The 27,135-nt window shown below is 39.5% G+C and overlaps 2 protein-coding genes across 4 annotated transcripts in view; one reads left to right on the plus strand and one right to left on the minus strand.

Annotated features, from left to right (window-relative positions):
* Positions 1-357: 357 nt before the first annotated feature.
* LOC135086829 (OCIA domain-containing protein 1) lies at positions 358-10,643 on the plus strand. 2 transcript variants are annotated; one of them, XM_063981636.1, is made up of 6 exons: positions 358-641; positions 732-858; positions 3,592-3,769; positions 4,557-4,699; positions 6,310-6,412; positions 10,501-10,643. In XM_063981636.1, the coding sequence occupies exons 1-6, from the start codon at positions 531-533 to the stop codon at positions 10,589-10,591; spliced, it is 753 nt and encodes a 250-aa protein (XP_063837706.1). In that variant the 5' UTR covers positions 358-530; the 3' UTR covers positions 10,592-10,643. The 2 variants fall into 2 exon arrangements, with proteins under 2 accessions (XP_063837706.1, XP_063837709.1); XM_063981639.1 differs by lacking the exons at positions 358-641; positions 732-858 and adding exons at positions 2,450-2,644; positions 2,915-3,041.
* Positions 10,644-14,834: 4,191 nt separating this feature from the next.
* LOC135086822 (protein cycle) overlaps positions 14,835-27,135 on the minus strand; it is a 110,256-nt gene continuing 97,955 nt past the window's right edge. For both annotated transcript variants that reach the window (XM_063981623.1, XM_063981625.1), the window contains 2 exons: positions 19,104-19,258; positions 14,835-16,847 (listed from right to left, as the gene is read on the minus strand). In XM_063981623.1, the coding sequence (XP_063837693.1) occupies positions 16,539-16,847; positions 19,104-19,258 (464 nt within the window). In that variant the 3' untranslated portion in view covers positions 14,835-16,538. The remainder of the gene's footprint in view (positions 16,848-19,103; positions 19,259-27,135) is intronic.

Consider the following 27,135-nt stretch of genomic DNA (forward strand, 5'->3'; position numbering starts at 1 on the left):
ACACGCAGCAACAGCACGTTCACTGTGCGATCTTCCGTTACAATTTTGCGACATAATTCTTGAACAGTGACCAACAGTGACTACGAATTTGACATTGATAGGTTGTTTTCATTGTTGCTGACATTTTTCGTGGTGTGTTCAAACATAAAGGTGGTACTTGTGTGCTTGCCAGTGAGAGCTGAAGTGGATTTAGTTATTAAAAAAGTAATTCGTGTTCTTATCTATAAAAATAATGTTAAATTATAGGAATTTTCTAGATAATTTGAACATATAAAAATGTAACTGAAAAAATAATACAACTGCAAAATAATGATGTATCTGTCCACTCACAAAATTATAAAAAATGTAAGACTGACACGAATGTCATAAAAATCTAAAATCAATCAAGCAACATGAAACCCGCATCCGTTTCTAAAATAAACAATGAAAATTCCAGTGCCAACAATTTTTTGAATTTCAATAATGTGTGAAAGCCCCCCATTTTCTACCAGTGTCTACAATGATAAAGTAACAGACCTTGCGTTGACGTAATGAGCGAGAAAAAAAAAGGCAATGATAAAGAGGAAGAGGACTGTAGCTGCTACGCGGAGTCGCGAACCAAAAAAACTTGCCCGCCCATCAGAAACGTGACGCACCCGCTAGTAAGCACTGCTGCGGTCGCTGAAGAAGCAATAATATTCATACACTCAAGCGACTCTGCATTCACTGATGCCTGGATTTTTTTCTTTCAGCGCTACTATGAATTCACTCAAGATGAGATCAAAGCTTTGGAGGAATGCGACAGGGAGAGCTTCTACAGACGCTGCGTGCCATTCAGCTCGGCATTCGCCACTGCAACGTACGCTGCTATAAAGACAGGTGAGTCCTTGCACACTCTGAAGGAAGACTGGTAGGGACGCCACGAAAACCTTCATAGAAGTAAGCACCTGTCAGTTGATTTTTGTTTGATTGTTTTGGTGACGTTCCCGCCTTCCTTCTTACTTCTATGAATGTTTTCTTTTAGGGCACCTGGCTCGGCACCCGCACTTTGGCGTGTTCCCGAAGGTGCTTACGGCAGCGCTGCTGGGTCACGTGGTGGGCCGGCTGTCGTACTCGCCCGACTGCGACGCGCGCCTTCGCGACCTGCCGGGCGGCAGCCGCCTCGGCGACCTGATGAGGCAGTACCACGCGGCCAACAACCCTCCGCCAGACCCAAAAAAACGCTGACCTCATCAATCTAGTGATTTGTTTGAATACAATAAAGAAGTCGTTGTTATTGACATGGTGTTCATTGTCCTTCCTTTCACTTAAATTGGCGTATCTGGGGTTCTTTTTCGGGGTGGGCCTGGCCCCTAATAATATGATTACACACCACTCTCCTCTCTAGTATGATCACGATGGTATCTTAATTTTTACTGCAAATGTACCTAACTACCTACATTAATATTATTTGAGTTGATAAGTGATTTCTTGGCGGGAATGTGAAACAGTTAGCAGTTTTGTTTTATTTTCTGAAATTCGCGTTTAGACGACTATTAATGTGTAATAATGGTGGATTATTAACCATTAATTGTTCGTGAATGTGCACGAGTGTGGGCACATGAGATTCTTCGGATTCTCTCAAGTGCATAGTCCATAATTAAGTCTTGAAGACTAGAGTGTACAACCAATGTGTGTTACCAGTGATGACTTATGGTTCGGAAACGTGGCCTCTCATTATAGGCCTTATACAGAAGCTCAAAGTTGCACAGCGTGCTATGGAGAGGGCTATGCTCGGTGTTTCTTTACGAGATCGAATCAGAAATGGGGAGATCCGTAAACGAACTAAAGTCGCTGACATAGCCCGACGGATTAGCAAGCTGAAGTGGCAAGGGGCAGGGCACATAGTACTCAGAACTGACGGCCGATGGGGCAGCAAGGTTCTTAGCAGTTCTCAGAGTGGAGGCCGCGTACCGGAAAACGCAGCGTGTGACGTCCACCCACAAGGTGGACTGACGACATCATAAAGGTAGCAGGAAAGCGCTGGACGCAGGCCGCTACCAACCGGGTAACATGGAAAGCATTGGGGGAGGCCTATGTTCAGCAGTGGACGTCCTATGGCTGAGATGATGATGATGATGAGTCCATAATATATTATTATGAAGTCTCAGTAAAGCACCACAACTTTACTGAGACTCAAAGTGTGGGAAGGGTGTGAATCCTTCATTATATCATTCAATTAACCCAAGTCCCATCCCACTTTTGGTCCCATTTTGTAACTCGACTTGCTTGAAACTTGAAAATGGCACAAATCAAGTCGGCCTCAACGTGTATTGCTTATAAAAATTTACTACTACGGAACCCTAAAAAAAGAACAAGAAGAAGTACTATTGTATTTTTAAAGAAATAACAGTTATGGATAACTGTGATAAAAATCTTCACACGTCGCGAACCTAGTCAAAAAAAAGTAAATTGTCATTACATAACGTCATGTGAGTGAATGTCAATGTCAAAAAAGATGACTGATCATAATCGTTGAGGTTTATAAATATTTTTTACGAGCTGAGACTGTTTTTGTGACCGATATTGATGAAGTAAGATCAGAATGAATGAGCCGAGTGCGTTTGGTTACCAGGAGGATGGGCAGCTTCAACAAGTTCCGATCCCAGGCGGTCAGGTAAACCCGGTAAGGTTATTTTTATGCGTTGTTGTGCTTGGAATCTTTGATTTCCTGCAGAGCAGGCGATATTATGGACTGAATGAACGTTTCCTTTTTGTTCTGGAACAATTATTGACGATTGATTACCTCCCAAAAGTTCTGACGTCATTATTTTATCAGACACTGAGGTTAATGTCCTGTTTATTTGTTTACCAATTATAACCTTACCAAAACTTGTTGTGGAAGTTCAGTCCAGCGTCTGTGTAGTTGTGGTGGATGCTAACGGCTGTGTCGTAGGCGCAGTACAAGTTCTCTGCGGACGAGCTGCGCGTGCTGGGCGAGTGCAACCGCGAGAGCTTCTTCCAACGCTCGCTGCCGCTGGGCACGCTGCTGGGGCTGGGCACGTGGAGCGCCGTGCAGAGCGGTGAGTGCCGCGGTACAGAGGAGACTGGTGTGTGGCCCCCTTTGCAATCCCTTCAGTCAAATTCTATGTTCATCGGTCAAGCTCAAGCTATAGATCGTAGCTACATGAAAATGCAGCTTAATGAAACTAGGGGTTTATCTATTTTGTAAGTAATTGTGGATGTAGTACCTACCTAGACAAAAAATATTTGGTAAATGAGAGTAGTATAAGGAAAAAAGTGTTTATAATGATTAAAGTACTACATATTAGGTGGACACCAAATGTTGTGATAGATTTTATCAGTAAAACTAGCTGTGCCCGCGACTCCATACTAGGAAACTGCTGCATACATTAGTAAACCTTCTAGACTGCATCCCACTTAACACCAGGTACCTACCAGGAAATACCTGCCTTGTTATGCATAAAAAAAACTTTAGCACCATTATGAATATTTCCCTGGTATCTTTTATACTTCCTTCCAAGGGTAATCATAGCTATCATTTAAACTAGCTAAATCTACCATTCAAGTTTTGTTAAACATTTAACATAGTAAGTAATTTTAATGTTTCAGGACATCTCCGAGCAAATCCAAGGTTTGGTGCCTTCCCCAAATTAACGCTGGCCGTGGTGGTGGGCTACTTCCTCGGCAAGCTCTCGTACCAGTCAGCATGCGCCGACAAACTGATGGCCCTGCCCGGCAGCTACATCGGACAGCTGCTGCGGGATAGAAGGGATGGAAAAATTGGGGGGTATGATGAAATTACTTTTAACTTTTGTTTTATTCTCACAGCAAATAATATCATCCCCTTTCCTACTTAAGATATTAGATTTTTTGCTCTATTTTTACCCAACTGCGCCAGAAGGAGGGTTATGTTTTTGAATGAGTTCTGTTGAGATTTTAAGGTTTAGACTAAATTCAGATAGTCGGGCGCTGACGCGCGTACCTTCATATACGTGCAATCATGTCAATTGTCATAATGTAATATTTTTACGCGAGTGAGTTCTCTTCAGAGTGGAGGCGTGGTCGTGGACGTTCCTGAGGGCCGTATTGTTCAGTTATCTAAAGTCTGTCTGTCAGTTAACTACGCGTTTATTATTCACCCGCCAAAACGCGGAACTGTGATCAGGCAGACGACAAAAGTACAGCGCACGCGCCTGCGCCTCCACTCTGAATGAGGCCTAAAAAAATAGGTACGTCGACGTGCAACCATCTGAGATATAGTCAATGTATTGACTGACTCGTTTATGACATCACTAGCTTTTGCTTGTCATAAATTATAACCTAACTATATGTTATTCTGGGTAAACAATAATACTGTAAAATTTCAACAAAATCCGTTCAGTAGTTTTAGCGTGAAAGAGTAACAAACATCCAGACATCCAAACTTTCGCATTTATAATATTAGTAGGATAGGATAATATTGACTTTAGTGACTTGTAACCTGTTTTGAGACAAGTAAAGTTCCACAACCTGCGAAAATTTCGAGAACCACAGAAGTTTTTAGAGGCTTAAAGCTATTAATATGTGGTCCGCAGGGCTAGCCAGCCGCGGCAGGCCACGACGATGTTCGGCGCGAGCCCCGGCGACATCTACTCGGACGCGGGGCCCGGCAGCTCGCTGGACCTCGACACCGACCGGCCCATCTTCAGCGACGACACCTACCGCCCCGACAACGAAGGTCTCTAACAACTTTAGTTACGAGCTCACGCTTTTACTGGCCCTTTCCCACGGAGACACCGTTTTTGCAGGATGCCCATTTCCCACGTGTTTTAATATTCACATTTACACGAACATCTCGTTTGTAGTGCCGCCAACCAGATTTGAACCAATCCATTCAAATCTAGAATTCACACTCACGTGACTTTTAGTTTCGCGGGATTGCCGTGGGAAAGGGCCATAATGTGCAGGGGGCGTCGTGTGAGTTTACATATAACGCATTCGATGTCGACTGCGTAAAAAAGTGACATTAAATGTAGGACGGATTGTACAGCGCTCTTAGCGGATCCGCTTCAGGAACTAAAATCTTCATTTATATTTTTTAACGCGCTCGCTAGTGACGTTTGATGTAAACTCGCACTAAGCCCTGCTTCAAATTGCTGTAAGACAAGTGAATCTAGATATTGAGAGGCGAAATAGAAGCAGTATTTGCGCATGTGTGAGATTGCCCCGCTCACTTAGTGCAGCAGCCATTTATGGCCTGCTCAGAAGACCATTAAACATACCATAATAATTTATGGCAACATTATTCCCTGTTGTCGAATTGTTATTCTGAAAAGGCGTAATTTCGGTCAGATACTTTACCACCTTGCTCACAGAACAAAATACTTACAAAAGAAATCATTTTTTATTTTTACTTTGATACTTTTTTTGCTGAGCGAGCAGTCTCTGGCTACGGCTGCAATACCATTAGCAAAACACTTTTTAAGTTTTTATAAAAGCCTAATTTTATATCATTCGGCTAGAACTTGCACAGCGGGTACTGTATGCACAGCGAATTGTAGCCGTTGCCCTTATCACAGACATATAGCGCGGGTAAGGTAATGTAGCCGTAGCATGAGTACCGAAGTCTGAATTTTCGAAAACCCCAAAATACATTTTCAGGAAAAAAACGGCGGTGAAACAAGGATCGTTGCATAGAGGTAAAAATCTCATTTTAACACGCTCTAAGTTAAAGTTTATTTGAGAGAAAAAATATCACATAATGTTCTTAACACCTAAGACAGATAGTTATAGGCCCCTTTATGATGTATTGACTACACGTGGTGGATGTTCTCATAGCTCAAAATTTTTACCACTACTCATCAATGTCACCAAATCAATGAGGAAGTAGATAATATCATAAAAATTATAGAGTGGAATCAACAAAATTAACGCTATTTCCGTAATTTCGGTTACTTTATTACAATACGTATACGTTTTCTATTGTATAAGAAGAAGATAACGCAAAAATGCGTCGCGATTTAGGTAGGTTAGGTAGTTGAACACAAATCAGGCTCTGTACCTCTAGCATGAACAAGTTTCGTCTTCGAATCGTTAGCGTATTCGACAAAATTCGATACTCAACCTTCGAATTAAACGATAATGTGACAAATTTGATTCTCAAAATAAGTTTCGTGCAACCATTTCTCATACTAACTAGTATTATATTATCTGTGATACTAAGTTCACTTTACGACACGTTCACAAGGGCGCTTCGTATTAAATCTTTTGATGGCGATTCGAATACGCAAACGATTCGAACTCGAAAGTTTTTCGTGTTAGCCGTACTGAGCGTGGCGTTGGTTGCAGGCCCGAGCGCCGCGCCGCTGCCGCCGCGGCCCGCGCTGTCCTACGACGACCTGCGCCGCCAGAACCGCGGCCAGCATACCGACGCGCGCCAGGACCCCTACAAGTACGTAGCGAACGATCCCAACTTGCCGTGATATGTCTTCGTATCGGCACAATGATGTCCACTGCTGGATGAAGGCTTTTTTGCGACTGGAAAATGCACTGAATTGTATATCCAATGGGTTATGTGGGGCTCTTCCTCCCAGAAGGACCTACCCACTAAAACCAGTCGGGTCTCTCTGGTCAAAGGCCTCCCAAGGATTTTCATAATGACATGTCTTGCGCGCTGCCCACATCCAGGTACTTCTCGTGACCTTTTCCAGATCGTCGGTCCACCTAGTGGGGGGCTTGCCCACACTGCGTCTGCCAGCCCTTGGTCTACGAGCTATGTGCCCCGCCCACTGCCACTTGATTTTAGCAATTTTGCGGGCTGTCGATTACTATGGTTTTCCTGCAAATCTCTATACTCTGAGTTCCATTGCCCTTTGGGTGACAAAAATTAAAATTTATAAAATTGACCGCCTAAAAGCCGATTACGGCGACGAAAGGCCACAGCAGACATGCTACTTTTAGCATGTCTGCTGTGCCGATCGGCCATTTTGCGACTATATCGACGCTAAATCACTTTTGGCGAGTCTCCTGTTCGTTACAATATTAAATTGTGAGATGCATTCGGTCGCGGTATCGGAATAGCGCGTTTTAGCGACTGCTCCGATACTGGATCGGCTACACTCGGCTGGCGGAGAGGTAGAAGCCAGGCTGCCTAGTGCGCAGTCACTAACGTTCAAACGCTGTGTCGATAGCTTCCGAAAATCGACTCAATCGTCGCATTGGGGGGTTTTAATAGTGCGATAATAATATGGTAGTTGCATTCAGCTTCTAAAAAGCGACTAAGTCGCCGATCGCTGATACTAATAAAGCATTACATATTAAAATTTCTTAGCGGTTAGAGTCGCTTCTCAAACTAAATTTTAAATAAACAACTTGAAAAAATCGAATCGCCTTAAGCATCAACCACCGCAACGCGTGCAGATCGCTTTCGCCGGCGCGATCAAAGGCCAATGACAGGTCGCGCGACCAGTTCCAGTTGTTTATTTAAAAGATAAGTAGCATATCGATACCTCTGGGCTCAAAGGTCTTAAAGGACAAAGTACGACTTTTCAGGAGAAGCAAAAAACTTTTTTTTATTTTTTTATTCGACGATAACTTTTTTGTTTTTTGAGCTATTAAATTATGACTTATGAAGAAAGTGCTTAGAATTCACTGCATTTTCCGAAGAGGTATTGAAAAACTGGACTAGAGCTGTATTTACTGAGATAGATTTCCTTTACGCCCTCAAAATTACAATAAAAAGACCTTTACGCCCCTCAAATATTCGTGCTAGGCAAGTTACTCAGGTCGTAAGTCTATTTTTATTTCACAAAACTACAAAACTAAGGTAATAAATGACAATTTAAATAGTTTTGTAGGTTTTCATGGGTCGTAACGGGACACCCAGGTAAGGTATTATGAAAGGGTAAATTGATGATTTAGCTTAAATATTTATTATTTTATGGTATTTCATATGTAATATACCATTTCTTCACATATTTTTAATGAATTATGGTCTTTTAAATGAAATAAAATGATTTTCCGTAGCTTCATAATTTAATGCACACAATTTATGAAACTATTTAAGTAGAAGTTTTGATATCTTCGAACTAGAAGAAACTATTTCCGATATAAAAGCAAATTTAGAAAATAAATATTATGACGCTTTTAAATAAAACTTCATAAATGTCTACTTTATAGGAAAAACCGAAACCAAATTAATTTTATTTATTTATTTAATCATTATTATTGTTTCGAAAAACTACAAATAGCGGACTTAATTCCATAGGGCAGTCTGTCCACCAGTTGACCTTATGATAATGCAGATTAATAGAATTATTAAGGACTAGCTTTCCGCCCGCGGCTTCGCGCGCGTGGACTACATTATCTACATATTTTACGGAACCCTATTTTTTTCCAAAATAAAATTTAGCCTATGTTACTCGTGGATAATGTAGCTTTCGAATGGTGAAAGAATTTCAAAAAACGGTCCAGTAGTTTTTGAGCCTATTCATTACAACCAAACAAACAAACAAAGTTTTCCTCTTTATAATATTAGTGTAGACAAACGAAAACCAAACTAAGTATATTAATTATTTATTATATTATTTAATAAGAATTTAGAATAATTATTATTCTAAATTCTAAATAAATTAAACATTATTAATTCATGGTAGCTTAAAATTATGTCATTGTACTTGGTATAAAAGTAGAAAAGTTAGGTAAGTAAGATTACAAGTAGGAAGATTTTCATTCCAGTAAAGTACATCCACTTACTTTACTCCTACATAATACCGTTTTTAAAAGCCAGTTATTTTTAATATAAAAATATAACTTCGAAAAAAAACTGCATTCACGCTTTTTAGTAGATTAAGAGTAGGCGCACACCGATGATTTTTAGTTGGCCGATAGTTGGGCCCGATTTTAAATTGTATGAAGAATCGGCCAAATTGAATCGGCGTAGTGTGCGCACTCCCATACATGCCCATACTGATTAACTGCCCGACTAAACTATCGGCCGACGAAAAATCAACGGTGTGCGCCTACTCTTAGTCTCAACATATATTTTCCCATGTTGTGTAAATGTTACGGTCAAAGTGATAAATGTGAAAATTATGAATAATCGCCGGTTATTATGAATAATTACCGCATGACTTGGTAAATGTGATTAATATGAGGTAATTTATGTGTGTATAAAACTAAATAGGCGGCTTAGGGGTGGCCCAAAGGGCCACCCCCGCCGCACCTTAACCTATTTTTCTCTTTAAATCAAAATATTATGTTATAGGCATCATGGAAAAGTAATATTATGCAAGAAACATTCCAAACTCATTATGTCAAATTATATTAATATATGATATCAAAACGTTCAAATGTTTGGCTGTACACGAGCACGTACACAAGATGTTGTTCTCTTTTATGAAATTTGTTAGTACTAAGGTTGAATTATTAAATAATCACTGTTAAATGTGATTAATTTATCACTTTTACCGCGACTGTCGGTAATTATTCATAATAACCGGTTATTATTAATAATTTTCAATTTATCACATTAACCGTAACATAAATATTTTTCCTACTAGTTATTCTTTATTAGCTGATCCAAATAACTTTAGAAACTATACTAATTTATTATAATTGTAACAGTCAAAACTCATAAGTGGTTTTGACCAAGGGCGTTAGTCAAAATTACTAGGAAATCATTAAAAATAATTGGAAAGTGTAGTATTTGTGTGATTTGTGCATACAAAATAATGACACCTAAGGTTTTTCTCATAATATTTTTAACAAATTTAGCTTTTTCATTTTTTCAATTTTTATGATGACTATCCTAACTTAATTAGGTAATACGTTATTTTATAGCATGATTTTATTTTCTTAAATCATCTTTTAATAATTATCTTTTACCTGACAAATACCTAGTTTCTTCAAATATGAGAAATAATAAAAATCAACATTACTTTAACCGATGTGGGTAGATGTCATCATTTTATTTGTACAAATCACATAAATTACACTCTAAAATAGTTTTATTATTATATTTTTGATGATTTTTTAGGTTCTTTCGTTTGTTCCAAACGCACATACTTAAATACTATAAGAAACGTCTATAAAATTTACCTTCACAGTTATTTTAATATCCTCACTGTGTAGATTTTTGAAATATTTGTTTAGATAATCTAAGAGCGTAAAGGACAAATTATTTAGACTTGGGTATGAAAATGTAAGGTTGTATAGGACAATAGATATACTACATGTACATTATACGCCCAAAAATTTGTGTTTACTTGTTCTTTACTACCATGGTAACTGTACTAAAAAATCAAATGGTATTTACATCCCAATTTTCACGATGAATTCTGTTAAGTTTATCAAATATGATGGGTCGTAAAGGCACTTTTTTTGGGAATTTCGACAAACTAAATATACAGATCGATAGAGAATTAAATTCTGAGCAAAACTGTATAAATAACTCATTTTCGGTATTTTGTCCTTTACGACCTTTGAGCCCAGAGGTATCGATATCTGCTGTGGGCCTAACTGATTCCGTCTTTGGTGTAGGATGGACCAGAACGTGCTGCCGCCCATCACGCGGCCGGCGCCGCGCCCTGCCGCGCCGCACACCAACAAGTACGGCGACGCCATGGAGTGACGCCGCCCCTGTACAATCTGTTCATATTGCAATAAAGTAGTTAAGAGATTCACATCTTGCTTTTATTATACGAGGTCAACTTGACCTTGACTTGACCAAGAAGCACTTGACCTGGTCAAGTGCTTCTTGGAGGTTATAAACATTGGTGATTTGCTTGCATCTTTCTTAACTCTGACGTTTCTATGCCACTCGTCATTGACATTACTCGATCGTAGACTTCTTCCTAACTGTTCCCACTATAGCCATTCATTTGTGCGAGTGACAGGACCTCACTCTCCAAGTGACACCATCTATGTATAGTTCCAAAATACTGGACTGTCCTATCGATGACATTGACAGTGGGGCGCCACCGTCAATACCGGATCGCTGGTTCCGATTTTTGCCATGTTGGAAACCATATAGTTGAACGATGGTAGCGCCCCCCTGTCATTGAGTTTGGTGGGACAGTTCAGCGTGGGTCATCTATAGTATTCTAGACCTAAATAACTAAAATACGAAGCCTTATCTCGAATTACCCACCAGCTGGCGCCACTATTATCACCACTTGCGAGTGACAAAACTACTCGTTAGTGGCGCCCTCATTGTTACATTTACTCTATCGTTAATTTTTCCTTTATTTATCCGTCTTTAGAATGAGAAACGATCATTACAACCTAGCCATGTAGGTTTATTGAACTGTATTTGCTTTCACCAGTTGGCGCCACTGGCGAATCATGGGAGATTAGAGCTGCTAACCTAAAGATTGCAAATGCGAATGTAAGGTAGCCCCTATTTAGTGTCTTGGCGTCTGGGTTCACTAGGTGGCGCCACAGTCTTAGTCACAAGCACATAACAGGATATTATTATTGGATAATGGCGCCAAATGTTCAGTGCAATTATGGAAAATCCCATTGCGAACTGGGTATAAACTTTACAAACCGTCGTGAGCAAATACCAACCTGACACTGAACCTCCCTACTCAGTTTCCCGTCCATGTCTGTCGCCAGAATCTGAAATATTCAATTCGCACGGGCTCAACAGTCGCTTTGCAAACATGGCGGATAGCGCTTTAAATTACATATCAATAAAACGCACAGCATTGATGAGAGTGATATTAAAATCTTTATTTCGAACAATAATCATACACTTAAAATTACCAAAACAGAAATATATCTTTACAAATTTACTTTTACTGATTCATTCGCATCAATACACAGACGGGTTATATTTGGCGATTAAATGAAGTACTCTAATGTACGGATGCGAATCAATCGGTAACAAACGGCCGCGGACAGGCAGCGGGGCGGCCCAGCGTGGCCCTTTTCACATGTCCCGGTTGCCGGATGCCGGATTAATTACGCCGGAACATGTAAAAGCTACGTGCCATGCCCATACACTTCACCACCGGGTACCCGGCGCCGGTTAGCCGGCAACCGGGACGTGTGAAAAGGGCCTTACTGTCACCGCGCGACAGCCGTCCGCCACCCGGCCACGAGACAGACCTGCTGTTTGACATGTGCGTTCCCTTCGAGAGGCCACTGTGGAAAACGAAGGTTTCGTATACATAAATATTTAGCAGAACCTCTAAAACAAATGTAGCCAGAATGATAAATTTGTAGGTGTTGTAAGTTGGACGCTACAACCCGCCGAATGTGGTCCCTCAGATGAACTATGTCAAATACCAAATTACTGAATCTGACCAAATAAGATGATTTTCATGAATGGTAATATTTAGGAGGTAAATCGTAGGGCTACATACGAAAATAAGAGCTCTGGATAGTTACTGCAAATAAAGAAAATCCAATCAGACGATGGGCCCTCAGTTCACCAGTGCACAAAATTTACTTTAATGCTACAAATTGGAACTTGAGACTAAGTTCCTTTGGTAAGGTTTTAATTTTAGAAGAAGTAGCCACAATGCTACCCTGAGAGTACAGGGTTTATATATTCTACTAGTACAGAATAAAAGCTCTAGTAAAGTGAGCCCTCGGAACACACGCTAAAAACCAATTCCATGATAAATATCTCGCCCAACTCATTGTTTGATAAAAATAGTTTACACCATTTTATGTACAAAATTTGCAGTTTAAAATTGTATTCAAATATTATTGCTGTATAAAGTATTTAAAGAAATATCTTGCTTCTTAAATTCTCCGTAATGATTTTGTGTATGTTAACCACATTGTCGATTTTTTTAGGAAACTCAAAACTAAAGTATAAGTATGTATTCTGTACTATTGCCTAAGAGGTATTTTGAGATAAATCCGAGTCTATTGATTTTATTTTAATTAAATAGGTAAGTACAATGTAAAAATAATTTTATTTAAAGTAGGTACCTACGCATTGTGAGATACGGAATAGATTTAGAGCTGTGATACAACAAAATCGATTAATGCCGCGGTTCATTAATCAATAGCAGTGAATCGTTCGTTCGTTTCAGCCAAAAGACGTCCACTGGTCAAAGGCCTCCCCCAAAGATTTCCACAATGGCCGGTCCTGTGCCGCTCGCATCCAGGTACCTCCCGCGACCTTCACCAAAACGTCGGTCCACGGCACGTCTTTCGGCTCGTCGTCGCCACTCAAGAAATTTCCTGCCCCAGCGGCCATCAGCTCTACGAGCTATGTGCCTAGCCCAAGCTGCCACTTGATTTTAGCTATTCTGCGGGCTATGTCAGTCACTTTGGTTCTCCTACGAATCTCCTCATTTTTGATTCGATCACGTAGGGAAACTCCGAGCATAGCTCGCTCCATGGCCCTTTGGGTGACCTTGAGCCTTCATGAGGCCCATAGTAAACGACCACGTCTCAGATCCGTATACCATCACTGGCAACACACACTGGTCAGTCTTAAATAAATAAAATAAAATAAAAGTATTTAGGTAATTCAGATAACAGAGATCCATAAATGTTAGTAAATACTTAGGCTAATGTTAGTATCTTATTTCTAAAACCGACCTCGTCCTGCTGAGCATGTGGCCGATCAGTGGACCATTCCCACTTTCGGCTATCTCCTTCAGTACGCTGTGGCACAGTTCTTAAGACACTGCGGTATTTCGGACGTGAGAATATCGCGAAGCTTCCTGGCGGACGCTGCCCAGCCGAGTTGAATTCGACGACTGAGTAAAAATCGCCCTGTATACATGGTGATTTTGTTATCAGTATACTTTTTTTTATTATGCTCTATCTATATAAATGTTTAACAGTACAATTTTATCTTGAATTTTTTTAATCATGGTATAGGTTATGTAGGGACACTTTTTCTAGTTATCCATTAATTTTCTGATGTGTGGTTACCCTAATACGAATATTTTGTTCACACATAAATGAGTCCGTTTTATTTCAAGAAAGGAAATATTTACACACCACACAGATACTCAAGTTTGTACTACGAAATGACTACGTTTTTATATTATTATGTGTAAATTAATACACCTTCCACCTTGTCTCTAAATATGATAACTATTTTCTGAAACGTGTGGCCCGAGGGCTCACTTTACTAGAGCTTTTATTCTGTACTAGTAGAATATATAAACCCTGTACTCTCAGGGTAGCATTGTGGCTACTTCTTCTAAAATTAAAACCTTACCAAAGGAACTTAGTCTCAAGTTCCAATTTGTAGCATTAAAGTAAATTTTGTGCACTGGTGAACTGAGGGCCCATCGTCTGATTGGATTTTCTTTATTTGCAGTAACTATCCAGAGCTCTTATTTTCGTATGTAGCCCTACGATTTACCTCCTAAATATTACCATTCATGAAAATCATCTTATTTGGTCAGATTCAGTAATTTGGTATTTGACATAGTTCATCTGAGGGACCACATTCGGCGGGTTGTAGCGTCCAACTTACAACACCTACAAATTTATCATTCTGGCTACATTTGTTTTAGAGGTTCTGCTAAATCTTTATGTATACGAAACCTTCGTTTTCCACAGTGGCCTCTCGAAGGGAACGCACATCTGTTTGACCCACCGTCCTATTGCCACGACACAACCTAAACAAATGTAGGTAATACAAATCCCACAAAACGTCAACGAATACCCCAACTACAATGGCGCGAAAGAACGCAACAGTCGTGGCCTCAAAGGTTAGTGATAATGTCCTACTAGTAAATATATTGACGATTAAACAGCTTTGCAATGGGCTACATCTTGATTAAATATGGCGAAACACTACACTTAGATACATTATTGTATTGACAAATCCGATTACACGAAGAGTTATTAATTGAACAGGACACACTCGGCGCCAGGAAATAACGTGCACGTTTAGAGAAATATTGGCATTTTATTGAAATCATAGACAATTCCTTTAACTTGACTAGATCGTATTATTACTTTCTGAAAATATTGGACAAAGGCGTCGCCGAAAGCAGCTCCGCTACAATTTGGTAGAAGTTTAACTTAACCAAGTCCGGATGAAGAAATATTCTCACTGCTCTTAAAGAATAATAATTTAAAATCAATACATAACGTGAAATATACTACAATTTTATTGTCGAATAGCGGTGCTACGTTGCACCGCGTATCTACCTACCCTACGCCCAATGTCGGTAATCTTATAACACAACTTGTACTTGTCGGTGAGGATATTTCATCATAATACAAAAATACTCAAACGAAACATGATCGTGACAACAGAGTTCCACTCCTAAATTAACTAATATCAGTAAAAAATAGTGTTATACATACGGTGTATGTATAATTTGAATAGAAATAAGTATAAATACAAAAATTGGTCATTTCAATAATAATACAACGACAGTATATAGAGCTACAGTGCATGATACAATGACAGTTACGTGGAATCACATTTAGTTGTAAGAATATCGATATACGATTCTATTGGTATACAGTAGTAAATATTACAATTAACGTGTTGTTTACGAAACCCTTTAAACCCTTGTTGAAGCGCCTCCCAGAGCAGGCGCCTCGGAGACAACACGCTAACTGGTGCCATAAACAATCTAACATTGAATCACGACATAAACATGTTGGTTTGCTCTTAAATTGATAAAAACTGTGCGATAGTGATAAGATACAACGTTATAGGTCTTCTCACTTCGCAATACTTATCTAAATTGATTATTATTTATTTATTTCTAATATAACATCACAAAATAAAACTCAAATAGGTAACAAAAGTAAACTTATGTTGTCTCTTGACAAATAACATTAACTTTGCTCTGTTCCTATATTTAGAAACTTTTCGTCTCGCATATGAACAGTTATATTAAGTATAATACTACATAATTTCCTAAAGAACAATATCATATTGAAATGTCCGCAGGCAACACGAATTGTATCTTGGAATACAGGAACTGAGCATTAGAATACAATAGCTAACGATTCGAACCCGCAGTAATAAAAGTTCCTCTACATTAGAGAAATGATCCGATGTCAAATCAGGCGTCGTCTGTTACAACTGAGGGTTCGAAATAAAATATCTCTTGGAGAGTACATCGCGAAGTCACTTAAGTGATACATGTTCGATGTAATCTCCTTCAATGTCGAAATAACTGTAACACGACGTAAAACTCAAAAAAACAAACAAAAATACACGCGCGTCTCTTGAGGACGCGACATCATTTTCAGAAGACCTTTAGAGAAAGCCGGTTTCTTCAAGGAGGTGCTTTAGCATGCATAGAAGTATGTAAGTATGGCAGAACTGACAGCACAATCTCGAATAAATTCGGAACTTTAAGACGGATACATCATCATTATCAACGTGTGCACATGCATCATTTCAGCCATAGGACGTCCACTGCTGAACATAGGCCTCCCCTAATGCTTTCTACATTGATCGATTCCACGAGACGGATACAGCAAGTATACAATTCTAATGTTAATTTAAAGAAATAAGGTTTCAAAATAAGGTGTCACTTTGAACTTTTAAGTAAGGTAAGAAGGATGGTACACGAGTAACAAAGTTGATTAGGTCGCACCTCCTCAAGTGAAGCAGCCTCTTTCGCTTAGGGCAGCGGCCACGGCAGCCCCGAGAAGTTGACAGGCCCGCCGAGCCCGGCGTCGGCTTCCAGCAGGCTCATGATGACCGCCATGGCAGCCTCGCCGTTGCCGTCGAGCCCGAGCGGCGGCAGCGGCGGCGACGCCGGCGGCGGCGTGCCGGCGGGCGGCGGCGCGCCGGCGGGCGGCGGCGAGCCCTCGGCGCCGGCGGCGCTCAGCGGCACGTTGTTGCGCACCTGGTACGACGACGACATGTCCACGCCCAGGATGTTGTCCACGAGCGACGCCTGCTCGTACATCGCGTTCGACGACAGGCACTGCGGATCACAGCCGAGCGTGTTAACCTTTAACCAGGCCTTGGTTGAATAGAGCCCACATCAATTTGAGCTTTATGCTGTGAAGATACGGTTGAAAACCAATGACTTTTTTTAGCCTGGTTGGTTGACAAATGAAGAGTTGACGTGTATCAGGAGGCTGATAACGACTAGAAGAGTCTAGCTCCTCTAGTTATCACATGTTATGGTCGAAGTAAGATACCGCTAAATGTTTTAAAAATGTAGGATTGTAGTAACACAATTTTCTTCTTGCCGTGTCGACAACAAACCTATACAGTGTCAGCCCAAAACTCCGCTACAAGAGTGACGTTGCGCACAAATGCATAGGCACGAAGTCTATCTTTACGTCGTTATAGGTAACTGTACTTTCCGCGCCATTTATCAAGACAAAGCTTTTTAAACTTTGATTACATGCCAGTAAACTCAATGTCCACAACAACAAATACAAATTGGCTTGAATAAAGCCGTGTCTAAGCTAAGCTGCAGAATCGCAGACGAATGTCTAAATAAGGACAATAACTCGCTTCTTCGTCTAACTTCGAGTTTTAGTTAGTAGAACCCATATAACCCACAGACTGTAACCATCTAGGCCAGTAGAATTAAACACAAAAATTGATTAAATCGGAAATAATTCCTACAAAAGATTTTTTTGCTTTAATGGCTTCATTGGTTGCCCATTAAGACTCTCCTAAGTTTTCGACTTCGACGGAGTTGTGCTTAAGTGGTGGGGGCCCCGAAAGCGGCGTTTTTTCGGTTTTCCGGTTATACCGCGTAAAGGACTTACCCTATCGAAAAGTGGTCTTCATGACGGTTAAAGGGCACTTAATCCTGCATTGAATAAGACCAAATTCATATGTTTTGGACAAACCGTTCTCGCGCTAAAGTTCGGCAAAGTAGAAAATATACGTATAATTAATGACCCTCTCCACGTCCAATGGCTTGTTACCCACATGCTTCCAAGCCTTGTAAAGGGTCGCCTTAATCAGTGTAACCCTAACAAGGCTCACGAGTTTGATTCGCTTATCCTTGTTCGTCCCAGCCGTTCCTTAACTGCGGTTGCTGCACCTCTTCCTGACACTCTCCTGAACGACTCTGTGTTACCTAATGTGGCTGCCTCTCTTCCTTGTACCCTCCTGTACAATTGCATTGCTTAGCTATTTGCCTGGTCCAAGGTTCGACGCCACAAAATCAACTTTGTACACGTGAAAATAGTTTAAATACTATTTTCCGTGCTTGCAACATTTTTCTTTACTGCTTCGCCTCTATTAGTCGTAGAGTGATTGTATATATCCTATGGCCTTCCTCAATGTATGAGCTATTCAACACAAAAATAATGATTTCAATCAAACTAGTAATTCTTTAGATTAGCGCGTTCAAACAAACAAACAAAAAACTCTTCAGCGTTTTAATATGAACTTGTTGTTGTTGATTTTTGGCGTCGAACCTTAGACCAGGCATACGGCTAGGCAACGTAGTCATGCAGGAGGATACAAGGAAGAGGGGCAGCCACAGTAGGTAACACAGAGTCGTTCAGGTGAGTGCCAGGAAGAGGTGCAGCAACCGCAGTTAAGGAACGGCTGGGACGAACAAGGATAGGCGCATCAAGCTCGTAAGCCTTGATAGGGTTACACTGGTTGAGGTGGCCCTTTTCAAGACTTGGAAGCCTGTGGGTAACAAACCATTGGACGTGGAGAGGGTCATTCATTATACGTATATTTTCTACTTTGCCGAACATTAGCGCGAGAACGGTTTGTCCAAAACATATGAATTTGGTCTTATTCAATGCAGGATTAAGTGCCCTTCAACCGTCATGAAGACCACTTTTTGATAGGGTAAGTCCTTTACGCGGTATAACCGGAAAACCGAAAAAATGCCTCTTTCGGGGGCCTCCACCACTTAAGCACAACTCCGTCGAAGTCGAAAACTTAGGAGAGTCTTAATGGGCAACCAATGAAGCCATTAAAACAATAAAATCTTTTGTAGGAATTATTTCCGATTTAAAAGCTAATTCTACTGGACTAATCGGCTAAAAAAGAAAAATGATCTAGGCTGTGACACAGTAACTATACCATCCGAGACCCTTAGCGTATCTAGATCCAAAGGCTAGGGTTATTTTTCAGTTACCATCGATCTAAAGAATCGCGACGCTTAGTGTCTTGGTCCGGGGCCCCTTCGGGTTGGAGGCCTGTGGCATTTTGCCAGCCCTGCCACCTTACAGCTACGCCACTGCACACGCACCTGCTGGTTGAAGACGGCGTCCTGCAGCAGGTCCTGCGGCAGGTCGGGCGAGAACTCGGCGGACGCGCGCCGCAGCGCCTCCTCTGCGATGGCGCTGCCGATCTTGTGCGACTCCACCTGCGAGTCGATCAGCCGCTGCATTTCCGCGTCTGCCTCTGCAATGTAACACCCTGACCCGTCAGTTTCAGAGCTCCAAGCGAAGGTTTCACTCAGCTCTTAGGCCCAGAACACACGGTGAAACGCAATTAAAAAAATTAAATTAAAAATTGTTTATTTCTGTAAATCATTTACAATAAAGTTACCGGGGTCTCCCAGAAAGTAATCGTAAGATACTTGTGTTGGGAGTACCTCGCTCTTCCACCTTAGTTACAAATTAGATTTACGTGATAGATTTGCTAGTAGTAATAACATTGTTAAGTACACAAGGTTATAATTAAGGTAAGTGTGCATGGGTGTGATGCGTATGAATGTAAATGTGAGGTAAGTGTACATGGGTGTGGTGTGTGTGTATGTAAATGTGAGGTATGTGTGCATGGGTGTGATGTGAGTATATTTTATGTATGTAAATGTGAGGTAAGTGTGCATTGGTGTAATGTGAGTATATGTATGTAAATGTGAGGTAAATATGCATGGGTGTAATGTGAGTATATGTATGTAAATGTACAAGTGAGGTAAGTGTGCATGGGTGTGATGAGAGTATAAAATATGTATGTAGATATGAGGCAAATGTGCATGGGTGTGATGTGTATGTTATGTTGTGTGTCAATTTCAACTTCAACTAATTCTTACGAAAATATTTTCCACCTCAACGTAATCGAGTGTAAAAAGCCAATCAGTGAGACATTTCTTACACTCAAACAGTAACTTGGGGTAAATATTAAGAATGCGATTAATTTTATTATAAACGTGGGGGGCTTGGGATAAGTTTTGCCGAGTGGCAAAGACAGTTCGCGAAGGATAGGTAGGGGCCACGATATCGCACCTTCTTTTACTGAGTTTAGCATTATCAAGAGGTAGCGTTTTATGATATCTTAGTGTCAAATGCAAAATATATAGTTTCCTGACAGTAAGTAGTTTAGAGGTTTTATATAGGGCATCGGTAGAGAATCTAAAGGGCTTACAGTACATTACCTTAATCAGGGACCTTTGAGCTCGTTCTAATTCTATAAAATATGACTTCGCTGCACCTCCCCATACTGGGATGCAATAGGTTATTACGGACTGAGCTAGTGCGATATATATTTTGTTCAGTAGTGCGGTACACATGACATGCCTCAGAGATTTGAAAACCCACATGAGTTTCCTTACCCTCGCTATTGTTAGTTCTAAGTGTGAATACCAACTCAATCGCTGATCTACAATAATTCCGAGATATTTAACATTGGAAACTTTCTGAATTTTAGGGCAATTACAAATGTTAAGGACGGATAAACCCGGGTTTTGAGGTTCCCCACAGGAGTGGATTTTAATTTCAAAGTTAGGTAAAGGCTGTGAATTTATGTAAGGAGAAAAACATACGTAGTTCGTTTTTTGGGCGTTAAGGGTAAGGAGGTTTTTACTTAAGGCGATTAGTGTCCTCAATCCGCGCCAAATGGGCATTTTGTAAAGCCTACTCCTCTTTTACTGCTGGATAGAAATAGTTGAAAAAAATATATGTTATACAACAGTTCAAGGACTACATTTGTGACGTTTGAATTTTCGCTACGTCTCTTTGTTTTGGATTAAAAAAATAAATACGGGACATCGATTTTTTACTTAAATTCCCTACTCCTCCAAAACGGCTATGTTAATTTAAAAGATTTTTGCACGAATAGATTGGGAATTCTTTAATCTTTAAATGACACGTTGCGTTTTTCAATCGAACATTACTTTCATTCATAAATTTTACTTTTGATAAATTCCGAACGTTTTGCTGTTGAGGGGGCCTTCGCGGGGTGCGGGCGGCAGTCGGCCGCTGGCCTTCAGACGGGGAGGTTGTGTCACTCGCTGCAAACTGACATTAGCGATCAAAATGAATTTTTTCTTTGGCTGAGTTGCACCACCTGACGTGACCTAACTTTGACCGTAGCTTTGGCGATAACCGGTGTTTTTTGTATGGAGTTAGACAGACTTTTGACGCTTGTCAAAGTTGAAGTAAGATGGTGCAACCCAGCTTTTGTTCGACAATAGATTTTATGTCAGAATTGTTCATAGAGTACGTGCAGTCAGACGATACAATTGAATTATGACGCGCTCAGACGCTATTTTCTACCTGAATAGAATCTATTAGTGTAAAAAAACTATAATTGACTCCAAAACAACTGCACTAGATAAATACAAGTAGAAAAATTATTACGTTATTTATTTACTAGGCCTTTGCAATCAGTATCCAAATTAGGAGCTAGTCAGAATCTGTAACTTAATCGATTTACGTGAAGAAAACAATTTATATTTTTCATACTTATTAGAATTAGATTTTAAATATGTTTCTTCGCGAAAATACCACAATTAAAAATAACACCTGTAACGCCCCTGGGTCTGCGGGTGTCTATGGGTGACGGTAATCATTTACCAACAGGTGATCCGTTTGCTCGTTTGCCTCCTGTCACATTAAAAAAAATTAAGATAAAGTGGTATTGAATTGTTCTATAGAGCTTATTAAAAATTTGGATACTGATTACAAAATTAGCCATTTTCGGAGTCGGTGTCGGTGTCCTACCTTTTGGTGATTCGTTTTGGAGTTGGTTTTAATTTTTAGTGAAATTAATCTATTTCATGCCTTTAGTAGACTAGGTACCCAGTAGACCTTGTTGTTGCCACTGAAGGTGCATAGGTACTCAGTACATTGATACCATATTTTTCATGTTAAGTGCAAATAAACTTCCCTAAATTACCAAACCATGAAACGTACCTATATTATTAAAAAGTTTCGCAGATAAAAACTGAAATCCTCTTATAAGGTGATGAATTTTAGGAGCATGTCATGAAACCAAAATTATTAGCATACAAGAGCTTGTTTTAAAAAAAATCTTTTTATTTATGATGGGGAATTTACTGCGGCGTAGTAGCAGAGATTTTCCGTTTGTAGATCGTAATATTTTCGAGGAATAGGGATGTTTCGTGGATAAAGCAAGAAAGTAGCAAGAGTTTGAATAAGACCGTCGGTGAACTTACCAAAAAAAAAACTCTAAATGTATTTTTCACTTTTTTAAACTTATGAAAATTTAAAGAGATGAAGCGCACCAAAGTTCAGAAGATGAGGCACATGACGTCAAGGCATGCTTAAAAATGTGGCGATTTGTGTCGTCACGCGGAATTTCATCGCATCATTATCTTCGTAATTACTTGTTTAATTGAAAAATAAAAATATCCTGTGTCCAATATTTTTTGATAATGTAAAATTGACGGACCAAAAGTCTTTTTTAAAGAAACTAGCCTATTCCTATGGCCACATTCCAGCTCCATCATCTGACCCTGCAGTTTCCCTTAGAGAATTGAAGACTCATGATTTTCAAAGTAGCGTACCTACTTACATAACATTAGGTACTTGCTTATACAGGGTGTCCCAAAAACAATGGATAACCCTTCAACCATCGATAGGCCTCGCCATGGTCTCCCTAACGTCCAATTTTGACCCCAGTAAAAATATCACCGTTTTCAAGATTTTTAAGTTTTTGTGCATTTTTAGAAAATTGTAATGAAATTATTTAGGTATAATAATAAATAAATACAAATCAAACGAGCTTAAACTCGATGGAATCGTTTATTCCCGGAGTTGCTATGGGGCCACTGGCATTCCAGCTCTACCATCAGATCAGCTCCATGTCATCACAATATTGCATTGTCACCCGAATTACATGTATATCCGAAATAAAGACAAATACATTTTCAGTTTATTCTTCATAAGTGATAGACAAAAGCAGAAACATTTGCTTTTTTAGGCCATAGACAATACTAGGTACTAATGCGTTCCAATAGGGATGATGACTGGGTAATGAAATCGAAATTCTATTTAGTCCGTTAGACAGATAATTAGAAAATATTAGACTCATATTTTTTAATTTTTTCCATAATCGAATAATTACAGTATTATATTGAGTTGAAATGTCGCGTGACGTCACATTTGAGTAAAAATTCTACTCAAGCGTGGCGTATCGCGCCATTTCAACTCGATGTAGCACTGTTATTATTTAATTATGAAAGAAAATAAAAAATATGAGTCTAATATTTTCTAATTATCTGTCTGGCGGCAAATAATTGAAATTTTGTCATCTAGCCTAGTTTTCGTCAGGAAGTTGGTCTAACTAATTCAGCTTGCAACTAATTCAGCTTGCAAGATTCCACCCGAACAAACATTTATGTAATAAACCTACATACATCATAAATTGCAAGCTAAATAAAAGCTTGTAATAAAGTCGGGTTTGTTCAAATTTCGAGAACGACTGAACCGACAAAAGCATTAGAAAATTTACGAAAAATAAAATAAAATTTTATCCCGTACAAAATTTTCATGGATTTTGTTATTTTTATTAAATACCTTTACGCCTGAGTTAAATGACACCGACATCAAGGTTCATCAATTTAAGTTTAAAATAATAGGCAGTAATGTATGAAGAAAGAGCTTCTATTCTGTATCTACCTATGCCCGTGTATTTTTGATCGGTGTCAAATCGGAGTTTTTGGTGCGGGGTACGCGGGTGTTGCTCGCGGCGTGAAGGTCAAACGCCCAAGGTCATTGAGGACTCTAATCGCCTTAACCATTGACCTACTCTGGCTAGTCCCCTCTCGGCTTTCAACCTAACTTCATCCCAGGTCTTAGCTGTGAAAATAATGGCGGTGTCATCCGCATAGGACAGTATCCTCCCCCCGACGTTATTGAGGTTGCAAAGATTATTAATATATATCAAAAAGAGCGTCGGGCCGAGAACACTGCCCTGAGGGACACCAAACGTAACATTCTCTTCGTCACTCAGAAAGTTGACGATTTTTACACCCTGCTTTCTGTTTTGAAGATAACTGCTGAGAAGGGAAAGAGCAGATCCACGGAATCCGATACTCTCCAGCCTACGTATAAGAATGGAGATAGAGACGGTGTCGAAGGCTTTCTTGAGGTCAAGAAAGACCGCGAGGCATTTATTACCCTTATCTATTTCTTTTGTTATGACAGATGTGAGATCCGTGATAGCATCCTGTGTCGACATTCCCTTTCTAAACCCATATTGAGAGGTAGATAAAATATTGTACTTGGTCAAGTAGCTCACTATTCTAGAGTTTAATAGTTTCTCAATGATTTTAGAGATCGAAGTCAACACAGAGATGGGTCGATAGTTGTTGACGTCGTCGCTATCTCCACTCTTATACACAGGAGTAACTATGGAACGTTTAAAAAGGTATGGGAAGATTCCCGTCTTAAAACACAGGTTGGCAAGGTTACTAATGAGAGGAACGAGAATATCCTTAGTGAGTTTTAGAAAATGGGTAGGGATTCCGTCCCAGCCTGGTGCACTCTTAGAGTCCAATGACATCAGAATACTTTCCACTTCCTTGTGAGAGGTATCTAATAATACAAAAGAGGACAGGTGATGATAGTTGTCTGCATTACATGACTCTGAGGGTTCGATGGTATTCGAGATGTTCTCAGCAAGTTTTTGTCCAATGTTTACAAAGTATTTGTTTACATGATTGATTGAAGTTTGTGGACATGATTTTAAATTAAGTAGGTCATCATTTGGGCTCTTGGGAGGCTTATAATGTGTGATGTCATTAATGGCTGACCAAAGGGCTCGGGGGTTATGTGACGATGTTTTGATTTTGTCCTTGTTGTACTTAGTTTTTAGTTTCTTAACAAGGTTCCCGCAGAAAGTACGATAGCGTCTATAAGTTATCTTTAAGATTTCATTTTGGGGGTTTGATTTTAGTTTTAAGTAAATAGTGTTTCTCAATCTAATACACCGTAATGCACCTGTGGTAATCCAGGGTTTTATGGTTCTTTTGCTATTCGTAACAATTAGTTTTTTAGTGTTGGATAGGATAGCCGACCTTACCATCTCTATTAGTGCAAAGGCATACGTATCAGGATCTTTAAAAACATTAAAGAAGGAGACGTCAACATCTACCAGACTCTTATAAGCATTACCATAGTTAACTACGGTTTTATATTTTTGAGGTGTCGTTTGTTGATATTTATTTATGATTGACAAAAGAACAAGGCAGTGGTCAGTTACTGTTGTATTTAAAACCGCAGTAAAAGTCGTGTTGCTCCCTTTATCTACTCTTAAAAAGACATGATCAAGGCAGCCGTCTCCCCTCGTTGGTAAGTTATGAGCCGCTGAAAGTCCATGCAGTGATAACATGTTCAAATAATGTAATCTATTTGTTCGTTCTTGATTTGTTTCAATTGGGGAAATAATTAAATCAATATTGATATCACCTAATATTAATACATTTTTGTGAGGGGCGGTGTTTTCAAAATGATTATTGAGAGATGTAATAAAGTTACCTGCGTTTAAAAACGAAGGGGAGCGGTAAATACCTAGTATTGTATAATTTAAGATTTGTAATTCGATTCCGGTAGCATTTGCAAGTTTTAGCTCCTTAAATTTTACTGATAGACTATTTTTAGTGTAAGCGACTACCCCGTCACTTTGGTTATTATGATGTTTTGTTTGGAAGGATTTGTAATGTTCTAATTGCGGTATATTTTTGTTAGGGTTTAGCCAACATTCCGTTAAAATTAAAATATCGAATTCATATTTTAGTTGTGCCAATGTAAGCTGTAAGTCATTAAAATTTTTGTATATACTTCTAATATTTTGTGTTAAAACTATGAAATTATGTGTAGAATTGTCAGAATTTATTTTTAAATCCTGTATATTACATTTGAGTGATTCTGAGAGCTGTATCTGATCGAGTTCTTTAAGCGTATCAAAGCTATCCATTTAAAATTAAATTATTACTCTTGAGGTTACAACTGGGGTAGTTAGGTTGTGCAGTTAGCGGCAGGTTAGGTAGTGGAGAGTATAAAAGTGTGGGTGTGAATGTGGTATAAAATTGTCTAGATGATTGAGTAAATGGTGTATAGAGTGATAGGTATCTGTAATAAATGTAGTATAAGAGTTCGTTTCCATAATAAGTGTTGGTGGTGTAAATATATGTAGGTAAATGTAAGCCTTGTTTGTGTTTTGAATAATTGTTTTGAGAGTGAGTGTGTAGTTTGAGTGAGGTATAGAATGTGCTACTGTTATTGTGCAATAGGAGTGTGTATGTATGTGTTTGAATATGTGTAAACGTTTGTGTGTGTTTTGTTACATTGTATGTATTTAACATATCATTATACACTAATAATTTTACCAAACAGTTAAAAAACAATATTTTATAAGTGAAAAATATTTTTATGAGAAATATGCACATAGATAGTCATTTTTCTTGCATTAGTTGTTGCACTTGTGCTTCATGTTGAATGTGAATAATTTTTGACGTGTCATCTTTCCTTACAAGTACTTTACCCATGGAGGTCCAGCAGTACTTGACCTTTTGAGCTCTTTTCAGATCCCGCGCCAAGAAAAACAAACGAGCCCCTTTGGAGGTAAGATGCTCAGTTATGAAGATAGGTGTGTCTTCGTTGCTAGTAAAGCCTAGATGTTTAGCTTGCAGTCGTGTTTTGTTTTTGAGATTGAAGTCTTTCACCTTTTTCAGTAGGTCAAATCGCAGAATTGCAGACCTTAGTTCTAGGATGATTGTGGGTTTCCTCTCCCCATCACCCCTTGAGTTCAAGCGGTGTATGTCATTTATATCATGCTCATTCATATCAAGATGGATTGATTTTGAGAGGTTTACAACCATTTGTTTCAAGTCTTCTCTAGTTTCCAGGGCTTTTTTGGGGACGTTTTTGATTTCCACGCAGGTCTTACGGGAGGTTCTGTGAAGATCTTCAACTTTTTCTTCCAATATGCAGATGTATTCGCGGTCCTTTTGAGCTTGATTTTCCAGGAGTGCAATTTTGCCACGGTACTCCTCATTTTGTGACGTTAACAGTGACATAGCCGCGTCAATT

The sequence above is a fragment of the Ostrinia nubilalis genome, chromosome Z (assembly GCF_963855985.1).
Source record: "Ostrinia nubilalis chromosome Z, ilOstNubi1.1, whole genome shotgun sequence".
NCBI lineage: Eukaryota > Metazoa > Arthropoda > Insecta > Lepidoptera > Crambidae > Ostrinia > Ostrinia nubilalis.